This window comes from Cupressus sempervirens, chromosome 5 (genome assembly GCF_028749045.1).
Source record: "Cupressus sempervirens isolate cs-2001-9-10 chromosome 5, ASM2874904v1, whole genome shotgun sequence".
NCBI lineage: Eukaryota > Viridiplantae > Streptophyta > Pinopsida > Cupressales > Cupressaceae > Cupressus > Cupressus sempervirens.
In genome coordinates this window covers 81,317,804-81,342,427 of record NC_143122.1, presented here as the reverse complement: position 1 = coordinate 81,342,427, position 24,624 = coordinate 81,317,804, and the positions used below count along the sequence as shown (strand labels likewise).

Below are 24,624 nucleotides of genomic sequence, written 5' to 3'. Positions count from 1 at the left end.
AAACTCTAATTGCATAAATGGGAAGCAATGTTCTAAGAACTTTACTTACAATTGTTTCCTCTTTGATAGCTCCTCCAGAAACCTTGATTGCACTGACACTTGCTTTGACTCTTTCAACATATTTGGCAATGTTTTCATCCTCTCCCATCCTCATCCAATCAAATTTTCCTCTTAGACTTTCTGCTTTGGCTCTCCTCACATTGTCATCACCTCCATAGATATCTTTTAGCTTATTCCACATTTCAAAGGCAGTTTTGCAGTCCTTGATATCATCAAATTCTTTATAGCTTAGGGCAGATGCAATGTCTATCATCATGGTGTTATGAGTCTTTTTCTTAGCAATATCATTAATAGATAATGTGCCAGAAGGAGTTGTATATTCTTCATCAAGATATTTCAATCCTGTATCTCCAATGGAAGCTAAATGGAGTCTCATCAATCCCTTCCATGCTGAAAAGTTATCCCTGTTAAGCCTTGGAATTTCCCTCTTGTAAGACATCTTGATCTTTAGCTTAGATCCTTGAAATCCTTCCTACAAGCACCAAAAGCTTTGATACCAATTGTTGGAAATATAGATGGAGTAACTGAGGGGGGGGGGGGGGGGGGGTGGGTTACCACAAAAACAAATCCACAGATCTCTTAGATGTCTTATAAAACTAGTTACTATTGTCACTCGGTAACCACACAAAAAAATGTTGTAACTTGGTAGATGCAATGTATGTTATCTTTAACATAACTTAAACATTCATAGTGATTAACATGCATGCATAAAGAAATAACATGAACACAAGAGACACCAGATTTAACGTGGAAACTCAATATGGAAAAAACTACCAAGTAACTAGCTACTAATTTTCACTCTTCTAAAGTGAGCCCTATTAGGAGCCAACCCCATTAAAGGTTACAAAACACATTGTTAGTTGTGACCTTGTTAGAGGATTTAATCACCTTGCTAGGAGTGGCCTTGCTAGAGGACTTTTAGAACAATTCAATAGACTGTCACCTTGTTAGAGGATTTATAAAATGGTTGTTAAACCAACTCTGTTAAGAGATATAGAAATCACTGCTACAATGTGAGAAAGTAACAATGAATTGACCTGAATGAGGTGCAACTAAATTGCTGATACAAATCTCTATTCTGCTTTACTAGATCCTCTTCTAATCGAATACAACTTTGCTGCTCCTCAAGGATATCTGATCCTTCTTCAAAATTCACTCACACTTTCCTCTTCACATAATCAACACACTTGCATGCTCATTCATTACAATTTAGAATTCACAACTTGACCTTTTATTTATACCTTACAAATTGTCAAGTCAGCTCATTTAGAAGTTACAATTACCAATAATCATTACATCAGTCGGCTACAATCGTTACATAAAACAATTAAGCTTTATTTATCAAAATAATGAAATCCTTCATTAGCTGACCTTGCTTGGTAAACACTGCTCCAAAAATGATTTCCAGTGTTAACCAACTGAAGCTCGGTGAACATTGCGAGCTATGCAAAATCCTTTGGAGATTGAGTGAACTTGGTAAACACTAACTTTCCTTTTCTAACCTTGTGAGCTCGGTTTCCACTGACTTCTACCACAAAATCCTTTGACACCCGAGTGAGCTCGGTAGACACTGTTTCCATAGAGCAATTTCCAAGAATGCTCGGTAGATTCTAGAACTTGCTTTGCTGACCAACTGAGCTTGGTAGACTCTGTCTGCTAACTAATATGACATTTGTGTAACATCAGAGACAACACACAATTGAACAATTGTATCCAACACATCGAGTCACTCAATGAAAGAGCATCCGAACTAGTTCACACATATCCACCAAGCGTAGTTTCAATTGAGTTAATCATCCACCAAGTTGTATACCAACTGAGCACCACAAAGATCATAAAGCTTGAGTTCCACTGAATACCACCAAGGTTACCTAGTGCATTCAGCCACCGAGTTTGTCAGTAAAGCCACACATCTTCCAACCAAGAACTGCTAAGATATGACTGAGCAACATCAACTAAGCACAAGTTCATCTGCCGAGCACATTTAGTGAACACCTAAGAACACTCCAAAGAAACAATTGAGCACCCCTCCAATAACTCCAAAGTAGTTACCGAGCACAAACTAATTGGAACCACGATGCTCCTAAATCAAGGCGACAGGAGCGTTCTCCCTTTTTTTCTCTCATGTTCCAAGTAAACCCACATTTCCCTCAACCTCTTCGACTAAGTCAATTTCAACCCTTGTATCTCCAACTTTCATTCCTCATTTTTAGATTGTGCCACCTAAGCTTGTGGTCACCAAAACTATATAAAAGAAGCATCCTTTCTCCTATTTAGCTAAATAGCAATCATAGAGATTTTGGCATTCTAGAAATCATAGCAATCTTGAGATCATTTTGTGAGCATTTTGAAGAACGTCATAATTTAATAAAATCAATAATATTTAGGACTTCGTACAATCATCTTGATTGATCCATTCATCTCATTATCCATTGATTTCAACTTGTGTTTTTAGACATTCTAGGAATCATTCTAGTTTTGCATTGAATCATAGCATCTCCAAACTTTTGATAGCAACTTGAAAAAGGAGTAGATTTGCAAAGTCCAAGAGCTCACCAATCAAGTACTTAAAGCTAGGAGGACAATAAAGACAAGCTACAAGTGGTAAAACAAGGTAAAGATTATGTTTTAAGTTCTCTTTCCTCTTATAATCTTAATTGCATATGCATATTGAGTTGAATTTAATTATTTAATCAAGTTTTATTTATTTTGAGCTATATTTTTGTATATAATATCGAGGCACCCAAAACTGAAACTCATATCTTCATCAGATGCACCATAAGAGGAAGCATGTGTTATGAAAAATACAATGGTGTAGAAATTGTATAGAAGAGAAAACACACATAATACAACATTTACATGGAAAAACTTGGTAAAAATATAAGTTAGTAAAAAATCACAGGCCAATCACTCAACTCTATTTGTCAGGAATTTTTATTGTTATAGAAATGTTCAGAACATATAAACAATCATGACCTATATTGTTATGAGTTTAATTGATTCCCCACATCTAACACATTTCTTTTCCATAATCATATTTTAATAAAATATTAAAATATAAAACTCTATGGTAGTTCATATAGAGAAGTGTAGTTATTTGGGCACGATCTTGGCCTCATCCCTTGCCTCATCCCTTGCCTCATCCCTTATAATGTTTGAGTCCTGCACTCAGCAAGACTTGATCCTTGGTGGGCTCTTTATGAGCCATCCAACTTCACTAGTAGACTAAGGGCCCATTGACGACTAAGCTTTTTCATTTGACATTGTTGCTTATTTAATGTGACCTAAGGGAGAGATATCCAAAATCAAAATAAGAAGTTCACAAAAACTTATTGAGATCATTTAATAGACTAAGTTTTCTTGTTTGATCCAAATGCATGTGGAACAATATTAAAAAGCTTTTTGATTTGATATTGGCCTATGTGATGCTACCTAGGGGAAGGATATCTAGACCCAAAATAAGAGATTCACAAAAATTAATTGAGATTAAACATACTAAGCTTTCATGTTTGATTCAAATGTCTTGTTTACACTACCTAAGTTGGCATGTCTACATCAAAACCAAATAAAATAATAATAAACAACATGCACTATTGTATAATGTTCACTTAGATAAGAAAACATATGAGGGATGAGATATTACTGATAGATAAGACAAGTAGAGTGACTAGGAACCATATGAACAGCTCGGTACTCCATGTCAATCCACACCCATTCTAATCAGCGTAAACATTATACACTAAGGTTTGATTTGTAGACTAAAAGTGATAAATAGTCAAACTTGACTTTTTTTCTAAAGCTTAATTTTTCCTTTAGTGTGTAATGTTTAAGGTTGGTCCACACACCCTCCTTCCAAACAATCATAGGTAAAATGGGGATGAAATCTCCTTATAGCCTCCACCCAGATCAACTGAAGTGAAAACACCACCATCAACTTGAAGAAAAGAAGCCATCTTAGCAAATGAATCATGTGAAAGGCCAAGGGTTCCAACTAGATTACCATCTTCACCATCATTCACTCCTTTGCAACATCTAAATTTGAATTTCCAAACTTGTTCCTATTTCTACTCATCTTCTTCACCAACAAGTATCCTACCCTTAATTATTATCATTGCAATTATCTACATGAACCTTAATCTAGTTCATATAGAGAAGTGAATTTATCTTCTATAAAAATATATGCTACACCACCTCATAATATCTCACACCAAAAATTAAACATAAAAAAGTATGGAGACATTGCATTGCTTCAATAGATTAATATTTTTTATTTGACTTGGCTTCTTATTTATTGCTACATAAGGGAGGGATATCCAAAATCAAAATAAGAAGTTCACAAAAACTAATTGAAATCAAATAAACTAAGTTTTCATGTTTGATTCAAATGCACACCTAACACTATTACAAAGCTTTTTGATTTGACATTGTTGGATATTTAATGTTGCCTAAGGTAGGGATGTCTAGAACCAAAGCAAGAAGTTCACAAAAAGTAATTGAGATTAAATAGACTAAGCTTCATGTTTGATTCGAATGTCTTGTTAACACTACCTAAGGTTGGCATGTTTTACATCAAAACAAAATAAAATAATAATAAGCAAAATGCACCATGGTATAATTTTCACTTAGATAGGGACACATATGAAGGATGATATATTATTGATATATAAGACAAGTAGAGTGACTAAGAACCATATGAAGAGCTCGGTGCTCTAGGGGAGAGAGGTCCCAATACTTGAGTGCACTTGAATAGCTAATGTGACATCACATCATTGGTAGTTTTTTTACAACTAAAGGTGCATTTCATTAAATTATAGGCATTCATCATTGTAAGTTAATAGCTTTAAAGTAACAATTATAGGTGCAATATTGTAAAAAAATGGACATTAAGATAATAAGTATTGATATTAAGTAAGTGTGGATATCAAATGAACAACTCCTATTACAACCATTGCAATGAGTTCAAGCACTCATCCTACTCATCCTTTCTGTGGGCCAATTTAAGAATTGTATCTTGTGGTTCAAGCTCATTTGGACTAGACACTTCTTTCCCTTTGCCCAAACTATGAGAAAGTCAAATTGAGGCATCATGAGTTCACTTTCTTAAACTTAGATGTGATGTGAGTTCTTAACATTGTACTAAGAATCAAGTAAACTTAGAAGTGCACCATTTAGAAAACTCCAATTTTAGCTTCTATATATATATATATATTGATGAATAGTCCTTTTCATATTAGAAAACTCCAATTTTTAAATAAATATTTCTTTTAAGTTACCCCAATTAATTCTTAAATTGGCCCACAAAAATATTTCTATTAAGAATTATTACACAAATATTTTTAAATAAATATTTTTTTTAAGTTACCCATATTTGACTCTTAGATTGTGACTTTATATCTATTTTTTTAATGTATAAATAAATATTTATATATCCTAATTAATCAAATGTTGGCCCACTATTCATAAAACTAAAATTTATGATTAGACATTGTTGCCTATTTAATGCTACCTAAGAAAGGTATATCCAGCACCAATAAGAAGCAGCCAACAAGGAATGGAGGTCAAACATTCGAATGCCTTGCTTCACCCCATAATCAAGTAAAAGAATAATGACAAGTAGCCAAAATGGATTACGGTATAATACTCACTCAGTTCTAGTAATTTCCTTGCATTTTGAGCTGGGGAATGGTTTGGGTAATATTCGACCGACAAGGCCATACACTGTTACCATAAAGTGACAGAGCAACAGGTCTCGTTTTAGAGAAAATGAAGAGCAAAATGCTTGCTTAGCAAGTCTTGGGAGGGGCCAGGGCAGACGCTGTCATGAGTCATGAGAAGGACATGAATTCTTTCTTTTGGGTGTTGGGAAGCTTCGAGGAAGGACCCCTCTTTGTGGGGCCAATGGAAGCAGCTTCTGCTTCTGCTTCCACTTGGGAGGATTGTCCTGCCTCAGAAAACCCTATTTAATAGACCTTTTATTAGATCATTGCCCACAATACGAGGAGAATTCGGGAGTTGGATTTTAAGATAAAGGAGTGGGAAATTCAGTTATTGCATGGCAGCAAAGTTGCAGATGCGAGGTTCCGTCAGTGGAGTCAAAAGAGGATTGAACAAGATTATCTGGGGTAACCTTAGAGACCCTTCAGACTCCCACATTTTCCAAAACCCTCTCATTCAGGGAGCATTTAGGTATTGTTTAGAAAAATGCCCAATTCTCTTTTGTTTCTGGATATTTCATGGATTCAAACTTGGGTCTCTCGAGATCTTTATATTTGCATATATGTTGTCAGTATGAATTATATAATGAGAGGCACACACCCAATGACCTTAACTTCTTGTTGAATATGCTGCAGATGCAGGGTTTTTGCGACAGCTTTATTTGACAACTAACTTTTGCATTCCTCTTCATATGTTCATGTGGGAAACTCCATTGCTGTATTACGTTTATGTCTGCTCTGTGGGTCATAGCAGAAGTCCTTCAGGTCACTAGGTTTTAAAGGTTTTCTTCTTTTGTAATCTTTATCTGCTAATCTCTTCTCACTTTCACGCTTTGAACGTGTATCATTCAACCTCCATCTGATGGATGCTGTCCTAGTTTGATCCCTCCTATTGTAAGAAGTGCGAATTGTCCCTTCCAAAGTTCTCACTTCCAAGGCTTCAATGATCCCTATGATCCACACTTCGTTGAGGTCCTAACTATCTTTTAAAAACAAATTATTTGGAAAAGTAGAATTTGAATTCAAGATGTTCTTAATTAGTTTATATGATTTTGCTACAAATAAGTTACATTCGGATTGATAATGTGCTAGTTAAAGAAGGGTCAAATAATTTGGAGGGTCCTCCTTAATTTGAGTCCTAACTGGTTCATAAGAAGTGGCCAGACAAAGTTTGAAGTAGCTGTAACTTGGTTTAAGAGGGTGTTTGGAATCAGTCACACCTAGAATGTGATGATATATTGGTCGAATAGGGACCAACAGTTAAAACATAGTATTCATTGAATTTTAACGTATATTGAAGGATTTAGTACAATTGTTTTTTCAGGAAAGGTGTGCATTCATATGTGTACGAGAAGAATGAAGAGGGTGGTGTTCTTCTGGAGAAGGTACCAGATGATGTAATAATCCAGGCAGAGACTCAGAAGAGCTGGGTGCCACACCCCAAGACTGGTGTCTTTGGTCCTGCAGAGGAACACAGCTGGACAGGTGGCAAGCTTAACCACTCTCAGGACGACAAGACCAGTGAAGAATCAGTTCTTGAGCAACAAGTCTGGTTCCGTCCCTTGGAAGGCCTTGAAAAGCAGCCCTACAACTGATGAGTGAAACTCATCATGGGTTTATGTAAATATTGGACATTATACTTGTTTAAGAATAAGCATAAAGCCTGGTGTGGCTCATGGACAAACTCATATCATAGTTTAGTATTCTATTATATATCAGTGATAATACTATTGTTGAAGGATTTAGTGTGTAGAGTATATATCTTTGTCTCAGTAGTAGAATTACTTGAGGATGTGGTGTGTAGAGGCTTCCTCCCCAACCTTTATGTATTGTTATTGGTATTATTAAGTATAATGGTTTCTATATGTAATTCTCTTCAGATTTGCTTGCATATAGTTTCACCTTTCTTTTGTCAGTGGATATTCCCTGACTGCAAATTACAGTTTAATGGACATTTTAATAGTAATTCTGTTTGGGTTTAACATGTTAAACAATCAGACCATATGCAATTTCTATGAGGACTTGACATTGGACTGGACATGACTCTCCATTCTCAGTCGCCTAATAATAGTTAATTTTTCTTCCGTCTGAAGAATTACCTTTGTAGAGTCTGTATCATTGCAGCGTATCCCTTTTTATTAACCAATCTCTGAATGACGTGCATACGTTGTTCCACTATGCACATGACTCTATACAAATTTTTCTCATCTGAAAAAAAAAGTTCTAAATCTATTTAACAGGAGTATTAGTATTTCTGATATGCATTATTAACAGAGTTAATAGAAAACAAAGATAGGATCTACTTTTTTAAAATAACTTTAGATTGAAAATTTAGAATATTATAAAATTCTTAATGCAAAAATACAACTGTTCTCTAATACAAAAATTAGAGAATGATAAAATTAAGGAGAAACCTTTTATAGACCGTACAATGATGAATTTCTCTATAATAGTTCAGTGGTAGAGATTTCTGTGAAAAGTTTAGAGCAGCGAATCTTTGTACTTGGGTAAAACAAGAGGAGTCAGAATAATTTGGCTTTAAATCATCTGAAATTTGGGCATGTAAGACGTAAATATGTGTTGTGTCTTGTTTTACTATATTGCATTGTTTTTCTTGAGTTCTTTGTTATATACTATTATATAAAATAAATTCTAAAAACTAGATGTATGACTCGGATTTAAAACATATCAAGTATTCAACACACATCTTGCTTTATAGCAATTAGGGATGTTTTTAATCTACCATGGCTCCCAGAATTATAGGAAAATGGTAAGAAAAACTACACTATGACAATTAAACACCAACGCTTCATAATTCATGATATTGTTAGAGCTTTTGGAAAAATTGTGTTAAAATTTTTTGTAAGTTGATATCTCATAATTAATTTTGGATAGAATGTTTCATAAGGCACAATACTTGTGGAAGGTTTTGAAAGTGGGGTGGCAAGTTAATTGGATTTGACTCAAACAATAGATATCTTGATAATAACAAAACTGCCATCTTTTACCACTCTTGAAGATTAACATCAACTCTTATACATTGACTTCAAAAAAAATCTACTTTACCTCCAAAGTAATACAGTATTTTTAAAAAACTAACTAAAAATTAAAATGGTTAGTAGATAAACACCAAATAAATATAGTAAAAGAAATCATGTGTAAATGCTAAACCAAAAGACATAACATTATTGTTTTTAATTGTAATCTAAAACAAGTAAAAAATTGAATCAATAATATATTTAGTTTTAGAATGGTTAAAGAGAACCAGTAGTATTATAATTAAAATTTAAAATATTTACAATGAGTGTAATTATATTGGATAATTATAATTCTAATTATAATAAGATTAAATTTAATAACTAATAATGAGCTTCTACTTTAACATACTTAAATTTAAAATGAATTTATTACAACTATAAACTCTTCCATTAAATTAGAGGAAGTGGTTCCATGAATTTTATATGTGAATAGTTTTAAAAAATCAACTCCTAAATTCAAGGAAGTTTGTGGTGTTATAAATTTTAAAATTAAAAATTTAATCTTTGGTGGGATTATGTGGCTATTTCCAACCCCATTTCATTTGCACCTGTCGAGCTCCTATTTTATAGGAGTAGACGCTCCACAAAAATAGAGTCCAGACCTCTCTCATGAAACCCCTGCCTAAATAAATAAATAAAAGCAACAGAAACAGTATTACAAGAAATAAAAGTAAATATTAAATAATAAAATCATTTATAATTTCTACAATTCCTTTCCTTTCAATACAAAAATATTAAAGTATAGAAGTGATTCTTTTTCATGTCGTACACGTACATACTTCAAATAAGATTCCAATATTGTGGGCAAGGACATGTCTTTATACTCCACTTTTATCAAATTCTTAAAAAAGAGTCATAATATCACAATCAGCAATAAATATAAATTATATTGGGATGCAAGAAATTACATCTGAAGTGTCCATTTCAGATGCAACTCTACACCTAATCTGGGACCTTCAGAAAATTGTCTCATTTTAATATCTCAATATCAACATCAATTACATATTCATTAACCAAATTAATATGTTGTGTCCTCACTAGTATGCCTTTGAATTTCAGCCATTATTCAATAACACAAAATATAAAATCCTCATAAAATTTTGTTGTTGCCTCATTACTCGTAACTATTTAACCTATCTTCAAGAGTGGATATGGCGGATTTTGCTCTCTATTTTAGAGTCAATATATTTTGAAATCCTATCAAATCTTAAACATAGAAGTAAGAGTAAATGATAAATATATTTAATTTTGTGGTTAAAGAATAAATGATTTCTATATTTTTTCCTTTTTTATATTTAAAATTAAAGTATAATATTTCTATTTATATTTAGTTTTTTTATTAGAAAATTATATTTGTATTATGAAAGGTGAATCTTATTGTTATATAAGTATTTTGTATTTAAAGAAATAGTATGATAGTTTTTTTTGGTAAACTAATACAATAAAATTAGGGCGGCGTCTTCTTATAACTAATCCATATGGAAACTAACAAGAGAGAACCAACAATAACATATGAAAATTAATTGCACAACAACATCATTAATAAAAGAGCATAATCAACAAGAGACGCGATGCGTCATAGTTCCTACCTAACGCATAATGGTTGTAGAGGTGTAGATGAGTGAGAATCTAAATTAACATTGTGAATGCATTAATTTTTGCCTAGAAATGCACTTGTGATCTGATAGGATTGCTCATATTTTGTTGTTAAATTCTCGTCTTAGAAATGCACTTGTGATTTGATAGGATGGCTCATATTTTTAATCATTAGCATTGGACAAAAACTAGGATAGAGATATAGATAGAGATAAATAGCAGTATAAAAAAATAACAACATAAACATATATGCAGAGGGGGAAAAAAAAGATAGATAATATAGAGGAGGAAGAGGAAGAGAGATAAAATAGTAAGATAGTGATACCAACATAAGTTGTGTGTGCGAGAGAGAGAATTAAAGATAATTATTTTTCTTAATAAAACAAATAGTTAAAATAAAATCATGGTTATAATAAAAAATTAATATATATTATATTTTAATTAATGAAATTAAGAATTAAATTTTTATATTAAAACTCACATTTCTATAAGAAAAAATGAAATGTATTGAAATATAAAAATATTTTATAAGTAGAACTAATTGTTTAATTTTACACAATTAGAAAAGATTTACTATTTAATGTTTTGTATTTCCAATTTTTTCATAAAATTAAGTAATTTTAAATTATGAAATAATATCTATATAATTTAATATGTACATTTGTAAATAATAAATAGATTTAATACATATAAATTGATGAATAAATATGATGTGATAAATAAGAAATAAAACATAACTATTTAATTTTAATACATAGTTTATAAAAACTTAATAATAATTTATATATTTTTAAGAATTAAATTATTTCTTTTTTTTGTGGTTATTTCTTTAGTATTTTTTTGATATAAAATATAATTATTAATTTAATATTAAAATATATATTTAAGTTTTAAATGTATTTAAACTAAATGATAAATTGTTTAAATAAAAAATATTAATAATAATCAATGAAATAATTTATAAATTGTAACACTTATCAGCTATACATATTACAAACACTATTGTAAAATATAATTAAAAAATAATATTGTTTAACTCATTTTTATAAAAGTAAAATTTTAGTAAATTTTAACTACTTTTATTAAAAAAACAAAGTTTTATAAAAATTAGAAATTCAAATATAAAGATATAACATATTGAAATTATATTAAAAAGACACACATATATATATATTGGAGTATAATTTAAACTTATGCATTACATAGGCAAAAGCCTACAACACAATGATAACTTACAAGCCTCTCATGTGGGAGGTCTTGGGTTCGAATCTACCTTCACTTAACATATTTACAGTGCTACCGGTCACGTTAAAAAGTTTACTAGGCGCACTGCAGTCTAAATAAATAATAATAATTAAAAAAAAAACAACTTATGCATTACATGAAGTTTTAAGAACAAGTTATATCAAATAGTAAAAAATAAACATCAATGTAAAACTAATAATAAATATATTTAAAATAAAAAATATTTAATAGATTGTGATAATTAATATTGATTAGACATGTTGTATGAGGTGGCAGATAAAATGATTGAAAAAATAAAATCTTATCAACTTGTCACAAATGTGGAAAAGATAAAATTTTAATTAATACATTCATTAATGCAAGATGAAGTTGTTAGAAAATATTTGTATTTTTTGTTGAAGGAAATTAATTTTCTCCCCCACTAAAAATACTATGGACCAATAGAATGGATGAAAAATGTGATTTATAAAATAATGAAAAATTAAAAAAAGATATTAGCATTTGAAATCTCATATAATCTTTTAAATACTTTGATTTGATTGGTTTGTGTTAATGTCATATTTGCATTGACATGAATGCATAAGTATTTCTGCCTTGGCAGGAACTAATAATTTAACCAACAAGAAAATATAACCAACCACCCTAACATCTCTTATCAAAAACATATAAAGGAACATAGATAAACCTTTTAACATGTGAATAACTAAGCTACCACTAGATTAGAGCATAATATCTAGATTTGTAAAGTAGGATATAGTTATCAAAATACTACCAAAGTTTAGCATAGTAAATATTAAAATTAATAGTTCTAGACCAAGACCACTTAAGGTCACTTTGACCAAAATTCAAAGTATAAGTCTAGATGAAACTAAGTAAAAGCATAGAAACTAAAACAAGGCCATAGAGGTTGTAGCAAGCCAAAAAGTGGAACCAATAGAGAGGGTCCACCCTAAGTTCTTTTTCCCTTCGATTTGTTGGTCAACATCATCGTGTCCCAATCTTCTATGAGAAACTAGAAGAGAGCCTTTTGGTCTTCAAAATCTTTTTTACTCTTATTATTTTTTATTAATTGAAAAATAGGTTTTAGGGACCTAAATCCCATATACATATCAAAGATTGAATAAATAAACATTTATAGTCCAAAAGACATAAAACCTATATAAAGGATAAAATGTTGGCACAACAAAAAGCTACCCCAAAACCAAAAGGATAGAAAAATACTAACACAAATAACAAACAACTAAGAAGTGGGAGATTCTTCTCCATCATCCATAGGTGTTTCGGTTGTTGCTACTATAGATGGGTTGGGGACTGTCTGGGATCCTTTTGTATTCCCTTCTTCAATGATTAAGCTTGTGCTTCGGGAGGATGGGAAGGGTTTGTCCATTGTTGTGCCTAAGGCAATTGGTACTTCTAGAAAGGGATATGATGTTAGGGCTTCTAGAGGTTTGTTGTCTGACATTGCTAGGGTTGCAACAAGGTCCTTGACTCCTTCAAAGAGGAAGGTTCATGTTCATGTGTGTAACCCCTTTGGGCTTAATTTAGAGGAGGAGATAGTGCAAGATATTGAGATAGAGATTGAAAATATTTCAGATCATGTTGTGGTTTGTCAGATTGAAGGTCTTTGGCCAAGTCTCTAAAACTTGCGTGCATGGATTTCCAGTGAGTGGAAACCAATTTAATCATATATTGTCCACCTTTTCCCCATGGCTAAGGGGTTTTTCACTACTAAGCTTGATAATATTGAGGATCAAAAGTTGATCCTATGTGGTCCTTCTTTCGCCTAGTCGAATCAACATCACCTACTGATGGTGAAACCGTGGCATCCTAGCTTCTCCTCTGCTACTAAAACACTCTATGTTTTTGATTTGGCTTAGTCTATCTTACCTTCCTCTTCATCATTGGGTTGATCCCATCTTGGAAATGGTAGGAGATCTTATTGGTGTTTTCGTGATGGTTGATGAAGAATCATAAATATTTTGTACTCAACCCATGCAAGAATCATTGTTGAGGTGGACATTACTAAGGGTCTACCCAATAAATTTAAAGTTGGGCTTCCTCATGGGAGAAGATGAATTTAGACTCTAGAATATGAAGGAATTCCCTTCAGGTGTAGAAAATGCTAAAATACTAGGTATTTAGCAGTTCTTTACGATCTTCAAAGGCTTGAGACTAATAAGGCATCTTCATGGTGGAAGGGGATTCTTCTAAACACTACACTATTTCTAAGAAGCTTACGTCCACTTCCCCCACTGTTGATCCTTCCTCTCCTATTGTTCTTTCTGCTCACATGTCTGTGCCTACATCAATTGTTGTTCATTGTGTTACTATGGGTAGTGAGGTGGCTAATTTGGATGTTGTTGTAAGTCCACCTACACATGAAGAGATTGTTCATATTGAGGTCCTTGCCAGGGCTTGATCTACTCCTACAGGCCCTCTAGTTGGTCTTGTTGTTAGTGGCTCTAACTATACTATGGTGGGATTTGTTGTGGCACATTTTCTTAGTCTAGATTCTTAAGTGACAATTTCTTTGGCTGAGAAGGGGTGGATCCCTGTTACTAGAAAATATCATAAGAAGTCCTCTCCTTATTTCATCATGAATCTTTGCTCCCAAAAGAATAGAGGCAAAGGAAATTCCTAGTGTTTTCCTTGATTTATTTGGTTAAGGGTTTATTTCCCTTGGGGCAGATTAGCACTTCATTCTTTTTATTTTTCAATCTACCAATCTATTTTGGCCTTGTTTTATAGGGCTCTTATTTGGTGTTTCTTTAAAGTTGTTGCAATCTCTTGTCAATTGGTATTTTTGGTTATGCTTAGTTGAATATCTCTTGGTTGAGAAGTTGTAAACAATTTCAATGTCCCTTCAAAACCTATTTTTACAATTAATCAAAAAACAACAACTAAGACAATAAAAAACAAATAACTTTAGTGATAATTCTCGAGTAACTTGGCAACTTCCTCCTCTAGTGAGTCATAAGGGTTTGCAAAAACCTGGATATCCTCAATCTCTTTGTTGACTTTTTGGGCTTCCAACATCTTGGTAGTGGCCCTAGTCTTTTTGTGAGGCATCAATTGTTCACCCTGATCAACCTCCTAGGAGTTATCAACCTGCGTAATTGCTTTCTCCTGGGGACTCTTTTCCATCTTAAAAACTAAAATCCTTGAGTGTTGAGAAGAAGCTTCTAGAATTTTGTACCTTTGGTCACCAATCTTTATGGGGTATCCTTAATACTAGAAACCTTGCCTTCAATCTCAATGACCTTGGAGACAACACTATCTACCCTTTTGGCATCCTAGGCCAAGAAAAATTCAACCCTTCCGATTGACTTAGTAAGGTCATTGATCATGTCCAGAAAGGTTGAATCATTACCTAAACCAATCTTATCCCAACAATCAATTTTTGTATTACTATCCCTTTGATTTATTTTCACCTCCTTGATTGCATGGAAAACCCACTTCAATGCCTTATTATATCCTTGAACCCCTTTCTTCAATTCTTGTAGGACACCAAACTCATCCTCCTTGTTATAGGAATTAAGCATATCAATTAAATCTCCATCCTCTAATTGGACATTATAGTCTATCTCTCAAATTTTCTCAATCTTTTCTTTCCTACTCTTGTTGGAATCCACCTCCATATGACTAGTACTAGCCTCAACACCACCTGATGAAGCAACAATCTCCCTCTTGGTAGAAGAGAATAGAGCACCCAACTTGGGTGTCCTATTCAGAGGAAAAGGAGGGGAACCAATATATGAATTAGGAAGCTAAAAATTCTTAGAACACAATGGAGAAACAAAAGGAGGAAGGGAAGGAGAAGTAGTTGCATTGTTGCTTGTCTTAGGGGGGGGTGTTAGAGTAAAAGGTTTTAACTTAATTATTTTATTAAGTTACCTTTTGTGCCTTCTAAATATTTCACTTTATGCATTCTCACATTTAATAATTATATCAATTATTAAATGTTTACCTTTTAGGGTTTCCCTTTTAGGTTTTGATATCCTTTTATAAGGATTAATCCTTTGTATTTTGTAATATGATTCCATTATTTGTGAAATAAATATTTCCTATTTTCATAGCTGTCTTCTCATCATTTGCCCCATTCTTCCTTGTGATTGGTTATTTTCATTTAGGTATTCTTTAATTTTTGTGAAATTTTATTTCTTGACTTCTACATGGTATAAGAGTACATATTTGTTGCTTCTTGTTCTAAATTTTGATAATTTTGGAGCTTTAAGGGTTTGAAGATTTTAGAGATATTATGGTTGGATCTAGAGGTGATTCCTTTTTTAGAGCACTTTAGGCCGAAACAAACCTCACAGATGGGCTTGTAGCACCCAAAAACACCTATTTCTATATAAGGTTTGTCAAATTTGGGCATAGTTGACTAATAAGGCAAAAACCATTTGCTTTCAAGTTGTATGGCTTAGGTACACAAATTGAAATACATAAGTTGTTTGATTTTATTCTAAAACATTTTCTTTCTTAACTAAATACTATTTAATATTTAATAGATAAAGAAAAATATTTACTTGTTTAAACAATATAATAAAAAGTAAATAATAAAATGAAAATAAATGTTTAATTTTAACTCAAAAAAATCGAATTTCAAATATCTATCATATTAAATATGAATTTATAAGATTGTATAAAAATGTCATTTATAAGGGAATTAAATATTTATTGAAGATCCGACTCATTATTAGTCAAGCACAACTAAATTTAAAAGGTCTCTGCATAATCTGTATTACAAGAGAACTGCCTGATGAGTTTAAATCAATTAATTTTATTTTTTTAAATCATCCCATCAAGTGTCCATGACTTTAAATCAATTTTTTTTTTTTAAATTATATATTTTAAAAATGTTTTCTTTATAGTATTTTTAATTATTTAAAATTTTATAATTAATGAATTTTTAAATATATATATTTTTAATGGTTATTAAAATAATTCAGTTTTATTTAATTAAGTTAAAAATTTTAATATTATTAATTAACTAATTTGGTTATTATGAATTTAAATTATATATTTATATATTAGTTTTAAATGATGAGTTTTGGAAATGGTTTCTATTTTTAAACCAGTAAGATTATCTTTGGATTCCCTAGTCTTATAAAATAGGTACTCAACATTATCGCCCATAAAATTTTAGGCCACTTCCTACGACTATAGATAGTTCTATAGAATCCCTCCCCTACTATTCTTTCTAAAGGCCCGATTATTCTTCGCTCCGCTCCCTAGATTCCCTATCTAATGTGGGGTCCATAAAATTCTAGGGCCTATAATGTTTTGTCTTGTTGCCTACCATTTTGATTATTTATTCTATAGGCCCTACCCTAGCCTAAAATTTTATGGGTATGGGTTATAGGCATGTTTGGTTTGCATGCAGAGTGACTGTTCATCAAGCCCTACTCTATAATGGGATACAATTCTATGGGCTTTAATCGATCACTGCCTAGAAGTCTCCACTCCATAATTGGGTAGGGCCCTCTCCTTTTTTTGGGCTGGGTGGAGAGGGATGCCTGCCTACCTAAATAAAGCAGCCCAATAGGGCAGAGGGAGATGGATAGAACTCGTGCGTGCAGAGTGCCCTACGGCCCCAAACAGATTATTGGAAGGAGGCCCCTACTATCTATTGTTCGAGCCTGTTTAATTGCCTACTATTCCCCCTAAATAGATTATTCGGGGAGGGTGGGATAAGATAGCTTCTATTGTTCAGGAGACTTCAATAAGCAGCTAGTCGAGCCCCTACTCTTATCGTTCCCATGAACCTGCCGGTTTGGGATCGCCCACCCCTACTATTCTAAGGCGATTATTGTGTCGGGATGTCTGCAGATTGATTATCCGGTAGAACCACTAGTATCTATCCACCCTCACCCAACCTCGAATAGTTCTATGGGCCTATAGTTTCTAAAGGCAGATTTCCCCACCCGACTATTTTAGTGGGAATAATCTGTTTAGGGGCTATCCTATCCCTATCAATTTTAGGGGAGGGTAGGGGGCCTATCCTATCCCTATCAATTTTAGGGTAGGCCCTAAAATACATTATTGTCCCCCACTCGGCTATTTTAGTGGGCCCCATACCTACCGATCAATCAATAGGCGATAGGCTAGGCCATACCTAAAAATTATAGGGCCCCCTAAAAAGCCTATCAAAATAGTGGGGGACAAACCATACCTAAAAATTATAGGGCTAGGCTAGGGGGAATAATCTATTTTAGGCCCACTTAAATATAGGGTAGGGGTTGGGGTAACATGGTGCAGTGGGGGGAGGCCCCTATTATTCTATGCACCATCCCCCCTGCAGGGTGCATGTAGAGGTATATTATTGTTGGGTGGGGCCCCTACCCCTACTATTCTAAGGGCCCGCCCCTATAATTTTATGGGCACATATTATTGTAGCCTATAGAAACAATGGGGGCAGACCGCCCTAAAATTTTATGGTATGGGTATGGGCATAAAATTATAGGGCTAGGTGTTCTGCATGTTACGTATAGAATCTTTGAGTGCAACAAGTTTCTTTCTTTCTTTCTATAGTACATGCCATTGGGCCCCTATGATAATATACCTCCCGCCTGCTATAGAAGAGTAGGGGGCCCATAAAAGCCTTTTAGGGAGGGCCCCTTTAGATAGTAGGGGCTGGCAGGAGGAGAGATTCTGCATAGTGGCAGGTAGATGCTAAACATTGGGCGGTTCAGTCAGTTCAATGCCTATTGTATCGAAATGCATTGGATGGATGCTCGGGCATTGGGAGGGAAGGACGCTTCCAAAGGTGAAAGGCCATGGGGAGATACCGTCTGTGATCCATGGATCTTCGATCAAGAAATCGTGTCCCACTCCCTACCTCTATAGTGGGGGGTGAAGGCGAAGCGACTTAGCGAACTGAAACATCTAAGTAGCTAGAGGAAAGGAAATCAATCGAGACCCCATTAGTAGCGGTGAGCGAAAGTGGATTGGGAAAATATCCATCAGCGAAGCCTTGCCCCCCGCTGCTGGCAAATCAATAGGGTGCCATACCTTTTGCCGGTAGGGAATAGATGGCCCTACATGCATGCAAGATGGTGCGTGCCAGTTGGGGGCCCCTACAATTCTATGGTAGCTATAGAATCTGGGAGCTGGGTTCTTTATAATATAGGGGGCCTGCCTGCCTGCAGAGGTAGGGTTCATCAGTGGGGCTCTTCTTCTTTGTGCAATTCATTCAACTAATCTTCATGCCCTACCCCTAGCCTATAATTTTATGGTATGGCCCATACCTAACCATACCTCAAAATTATAGGGCTAGGGCTAGGGCTAGGGAAATCAATCATATTTTAGGGGAGGGGCCCCTCTTCATATTATTGAGGGGCCTATCATTTTATGGGCCCCCTAAATAGATTATTGTAAGGGCCTATCATTTTTTAGGCTCAAGTGAATGCCTAGGCCTATAGATAGTAAGGGCCTTACCTTCATTATCATGAAGTGGGCCTATCATTTTTTAGGCTTGTCTTCATTAAATGCCCCCCTACTCCCTACCCCTACCCCTACCCCTACTATTATAAGGTAAGGGTAAGGTAAGGGGAAGGGGTAGGCATCCAGGATGAGGCCCTAACTATCTATAGGCCTGGTTTCCCCGTAGGCATGAATTGAACCCAGGGTGGATGATGGAAAACTGGGGGGAACTATGAAAAGGTTGGAAGATCTGGCCAAAGAAGGTGATAGCCCTATAGATTGGTTCCCCACCCCCTAGCAGGGGTGGCCCCTACTATTCTCTAAGCATGAGGAGGGGGGATAGTTTTCATGGATAGGGCGCCCCAGGCCCCCTGCATGTAGGGGGCCCTGCATACCGATGAACCCTACTATCTAGCCGGGTTCGATTCTTCCTAGTTGAGTAAAACGTGGAGTGTTTGAATCCAAGGGACCACCCTCTAAGCCCAAGTATTCCTCAATGATCGATAGCCTACAAGTACTATGAGGGAAAGGTGAAAAGAACCTAAGAAAAGGGAGTGCAACAGACCTGGAATCCGATGCATGTAAACAATCAGTCAGTCGCGGCGTAGAATCACTTGAATGACTAATGATAGTCAGTCCCAACGCCCCCATGAACACCCCCACTATAGAGGATAGGGACCATAGGGGTAGGGGCCCGTGCCTATAATTTTATGGGTAGGGTCCCCCTGCACCTGCAGGGTCCCCGGTGGGTGGGTGGGCGTTGGCAGGTCAGTGTAGCGTTGAATGGTGTACCTTTTGCATAATGGGTCAACAAGTAAATGGGAACAGCGGCTTAAGCCATTAGGTGTAGGCGTGACAAATAAAAGAAAAAAAAGGGCCCAATTCTACGGCCCTAAAATTCTCCCGGGGGCCCCGCAATAATTTGCCCATTTTTGTCTAAGTGGGCGCAATAAAATAATAGGCCCTATAATTTTATGTATGGGGGTAGGGCTATCTCCATAGAACCATAAAATAGTAGGGTGGGCCACCCGCCCTCATGTTGCCCACCCGCCAGTGCAAATGGGTGCCCATTGGGCATCGATTATTGGGCCCTTAGGGGGCCTTTACCTCCCTCTATATAGTAGGGGCCCCTTTCATATTATTTCTCCTTCTAGATTATTGTAGGGACTATAGAACCAACTCTAGTTGGGGTTTGTAGAGGGGTGGGGGGCGGCCGGTAGAATCTCCCAGTTGTTCCTATTTGACCCAAAATCGATCGATCTAGCCATGAGCAGGTTGAAGAGAGCTCCAATAGGACTTGGAGGACCGAACCCACATATGTGGCAAAATACGGGGATGACTTGTGGCTAGGGGTGAAAGGCCAACCAAGATCGGATATAGCTGGTTTTTTGCGAAATCCATTTCAATAGAACGTGCATGCTTATGGCCCGAGGTAGAGCACTCAATGGGCTAGGGTGGCCCAAAGCTTAACCAACCCCAAGGAAACTCTGAGTACAGGCCATTTCAGTAAGCAGACAGACTTTAGGTGCTAAGATCCAGAGTCAAGAGGGAAACAACCCAGATCGTACACTAAGGTCCCTAAGCAGTCACTTAGTGGAAAAGGAAGTAATCGAGCGATTACAACCAGGAGGTGGGCTTGGAAGCAGCCATCCTTCGAAGAAAGTGTAATAGCTCACTAGTCTAGCTCAATAGCACCAAAAATTATCGAGGCTCAAGTGATTCAATGAAGCGACGAGATCCGTTCGATTTAAAATAGTATGGCGGGTCAGTAGCGGGACGTTCTGTAAATCGAAGAAGGGGCAACAACATAGTTTGCTTGCGCTCTTGGAGATATCAGAAGTGAGAATGCTGACATGAGTAACAAGAATCATGTGAAAAACACGATCGCCTGCCAGTTCCAGGGTTTCTGTGTTCAGTCAATCTACGATGAGTGAATCGGTCCCTAAGGAACCCCTGAAAGGGCTCTCTTCATGTTGATGGGTACACGAAAGTGACAAAGTTGCCTGTACCAGTAGACTACTGAACCATGGCCTACACTCCACTGTCCAGATCTCTGCCCCATGATCACTATAGCCCCCCCAACGAGGTCCACTATGGTATAGTATGAATCTTGAACTGACCTTATAAATAGTAGGGCCAGTGGTCCCAATGACATCAGCACCCTACTATCCAAAGATGGGCCCACCTTAAACAGACCATCTAATCCCATACCTAACCTACCCTAAAAATTATAGGGCTAGGGCTAGGGCTAGGGCCCTCTGCACGATCTTATTATTAGATTATTCACCCTGTAGGGTTGGGGCGGGCCCCCACAACTAATCTATCTCTGCCCTGACAGGATTCTGCTACTGCATCGACGTGCATGAAGCGTGGCCTAAGATCCTGCAGGGGGGGGGGGGGGGGGCAAGAGAAATAAATAAAGAAATCTTGTGTGTTGATGGGTTGCATCTACATGCATAAAGTGCCCCAGAACAGCCTGCACCTACATGTGCATTCACATGCATACCCAACTACCACTATAGTAGCTATGTTAGGGGGTATGCATGTGAACAGGGGCATGAAGGGGGCAGCAGCCCCAGGTATAGAGCCGGGGGGCCCACCGCTATTATAGCTGACCCGACACTACAGTGGGGTTGCAGGGGTAGGCCCCCTATCTATATCTAGGGGGTTGCACATTTCTGTTCGGGTTGAAACTTCCAAGAAAAAAATTTGAATTGGGAAGGCAATCCTCTTGGTGAACTAACCGTACCCCAAACCGACACGGGTGAACGAGTAGAGTATACTAGGGCGCTTGAGAGAACCATGTTGAAGGAACTCGGCAAAATGACCCCATAACTTCGGGAGAAGGGGTGCTTTCCCATCCATGGGAAAGCAGCACATACCAAGGGGTAGCGACTGTTTCTTAAAAACATAGGACTCTGCCAAGTGGTAACACGATGTATAGAGTCTGGTGCTGGAAGGTTGGAAGGAGAAGTGTAGCTTCAAATGGAAGCCCTGATAAATGGCAACAGTAACTCTAACTGTCCTAAGGTAGCAAAATTCCTTGTCGCATAAGTAGCGACCTACACAAATGGTGTAATGACTGCCCCGCTGTCTCCAACATGGACCTAGTGAAATTGAATTCTCCGTGAAGATGCAGAGTACCAACGGCTAGATGGTAAGACCCTGTGCACCTTTACTATAGCTTCGCAGTGACAACCTCGATCGAATGTGTCAGATAGGTGGGAGGTGGTGACACCAATCCTGGAATACCACTCTTTCATCTAAGGATGCCTAACCTAGGCCAACCATAGAGTATAGAAGAAATGACAGGCACTGATGCTTCTGGCCTACTATTTTATGGGCTTCGACACAACATGGCACTATAGTTCAAGGGTGGGCTTCTGGGACACTGCAAGGTGGGTAGTTTATCTCGGGCGGATGCCTCCTAAAGAGTAATAGAGGTGTGCAAAGGTAGGCTCAAGCTAACATCAGTCAGCTCGTGAGCGTAATGGTATAAGCCTTCCTGACTATGAGACTGACCGGTCGAACAGAGATGAAAGTCAGCCATAGTGATCTGGGAGTCCCGTGTGGAAGGGCTCTCGCTCAACGGATCAAAGGTATGTCAGGGATAATAGGCTAATGACTCCCGAGAGCTCTTATCGAAAGAGTCGTTTGGCACCTCAATGTCCACTCATCACATCCTAGGGTTGAAGAAGGTCCCAAGGGTTCGGTTGTTCGCCGATGAAAGTGGTATGTGAGTTGGGTTTAGAACATTGTGAGATAGTTTGGTTCCTATCTACCGCTAGTGTTGAAAGGAGAACTGCGAGGAGCCAACCCTAGTATGAGAGGACTAGGTTGGGCCAACCTATGGTGTACCGGTTGTATCCAGAATGCAGTGTCGGGAAGCCAAGTCGGTATGGAAGAACTATTGAAAGCATCTAAGCGAGAAATCCTTCTCTATACAAGTTCTCGGCCAACTGCGAACGCGAAAAATATAGTTGGCCGTTGGAAAATTGGTGAAAGAACATCACTTCGATAGGCTATCCATGTAAGCACCGCGAGGTGTGTGTGTGTAAGCACAGCACCACGCGGTCTCAGTGAGATCGTACTAAACCAGAACTCCTACTATCTATGTCCCCTCCCCTCGCCATCCATCTCTTCTATGTTTGGAGGTGGCTTGCCCCCTTTGAGTGGAGAGAGCCTCGACATGCCATGGAGCGATGTATGCGACTGCATGCACACAATAAAGAATGTCCCCCCATTAGAATAGTAGGGCAGATAGAATAGTAGGGCACTCACTCTATTGTACGGGTGCTCATCCCTTTCTATAGTGATAGATTTTTCGATGATAGCCACGCCCTTTTAGGATGGGCCCTACAGGCCACTGATCGGATATGTCATAGTTGCCCATAGAATTGTAGGGCCCTACTATCTATAGGGCAACTCTAGTTGGTGCAAAGGACCCCACTCAATATAGGGCATGCATCCCATGCATGCGATAAATTGTCCCTGCATGCAGGGGTGGGAGGAAAAAGTGTGGCCCTTAGAATAGTAGGGCCAATCCTCAGGGTGGCGTGCACTGGCTATACTAGCAGGAGATGGGAGGAGAAAGAGACGGGCTAGGTGCGGTCAGCCCGGTTATCTCAATTTTATGCTCTAGCTCTTTAGAGACTCAACTAGAATCTCCTCCTACCCACCCTTACAGAGGAAATGATGGATTCTGTAGGGGTGTGATGTCCACTATTCCTTCCCTCCTCCCTCCGCAGTCCATCAGCGCACCCAGCCTTGACTGGAAAGTTGTTCTAATGCTGACATGATACAAATGGGTGGGCCTCCCGCTCATAACCCCGATGGCAGGTGGGAGTACCGGTCAGCGCAAAGAATGGATTTATTTCGAGGCACAAGTGGGAGAGGTTGTGGTGCAAAGAGCCTTCCCGGACAAGGGATAAGTCCAGAGCCAACATTTTATCTCCCGAGTTAGGCGGCTTTTCCCAGGCCTGATTTCTATTATTGTAGGGGAAAGCGGGGGGCATGTTGCAGACGTATAGAATCTTAGAAGACAATACAATCATCTATTTGAATACACCTAGTCCATAGCCCATAGCCCTACCATTCTATAGGCTAGGCCACTACTATTTGCCAAGGGTGGCCCTTATTTTTATATGGTATGGGGTTCTTAAGAAAATGAGGGAACACTTCTTAAGCGGGGGGGTACTGGCTATACCCAAAGGTACCACTGGGGTAGTTAGTGGAAAAAGGAAAATTGGCATTAGGGGGATGGATTTGTAGACCCGAAGGGGCCCATGCATTATGCCATCCCTTGCATTGAATAGTTCTAAAGTGGAGTTCTAAACTGTGAATGCAATTTAGTGTGCAGTGGGTGGTGATGAGAACATCTCATTCTCCCAGAGATGGCCCTATATTTTATGGGGACAACCAACAATATAGCCACCCTATAATAGTTGTTCCTCTATATAATAGGGGAACCACCCTATTATATAGAGTTGGTTGCTATTAGAGTTCTAATAACCACCCTACAATACCATAAAATTATAGGGCTAGGG

At 36.9% G+C, this 24,624-nt stretch overlaps 1 protein-coding gene and 1 pseudogene across 1 annotated transcript; both read left to right on the top strand.

The window, feature by feature from the left end:
* Positions 1–6,036: 6,036 nt before the first annotated feature.
* On the top strand, positions 6,037–7,639 carry LOC149554656 (late embryogenesis abundant protein At5g17165-like). The gene is made up of 2 exons (XM_089828717.1): positions 6,037–6,246; positions 7,099–7,639. Exons 1-2 carry the CDS (start codon positions 6,113–6,115, stop codon positions 7,367–7,369), a joined length of 405 nt encoding a protein of 134 aa, XP_089684843.1. The 5' UTR covers positions 6,037–6,112; the 3' UTR covers positions 7,370–7,639.
* An 11,749-nt stretch (positions 7,640–19,388) lies between these two features.
* LOC149554655 (25S ribosomal RNA) lies at positions 19,389–23,220 on the top strand (annotated as a pseudogene).
* The last annotated feature ends 1,404 nt before the right edge of the window (positions 23,221–24,624 follow it).

What these genes read in the sequence shown, in the direction of transcription:
- LOC149554656 (XM_089828717.1), top strand. Translation starts at nt 6,113, where the DNA reads ATGGCAGCAAAGTTGCAGATGCGAGGTTCCGTCAGTGGAGTCAAAAGA. An exon ending in CTCATTCAGGGAGCATTTAG is followed by an intron (nt 6,247 to 7,098) that starts GTATTGTTTAGA and finishes TTGTTTTTTCAG; the next exon opens with GAAAGGTGTGCATTCATATG.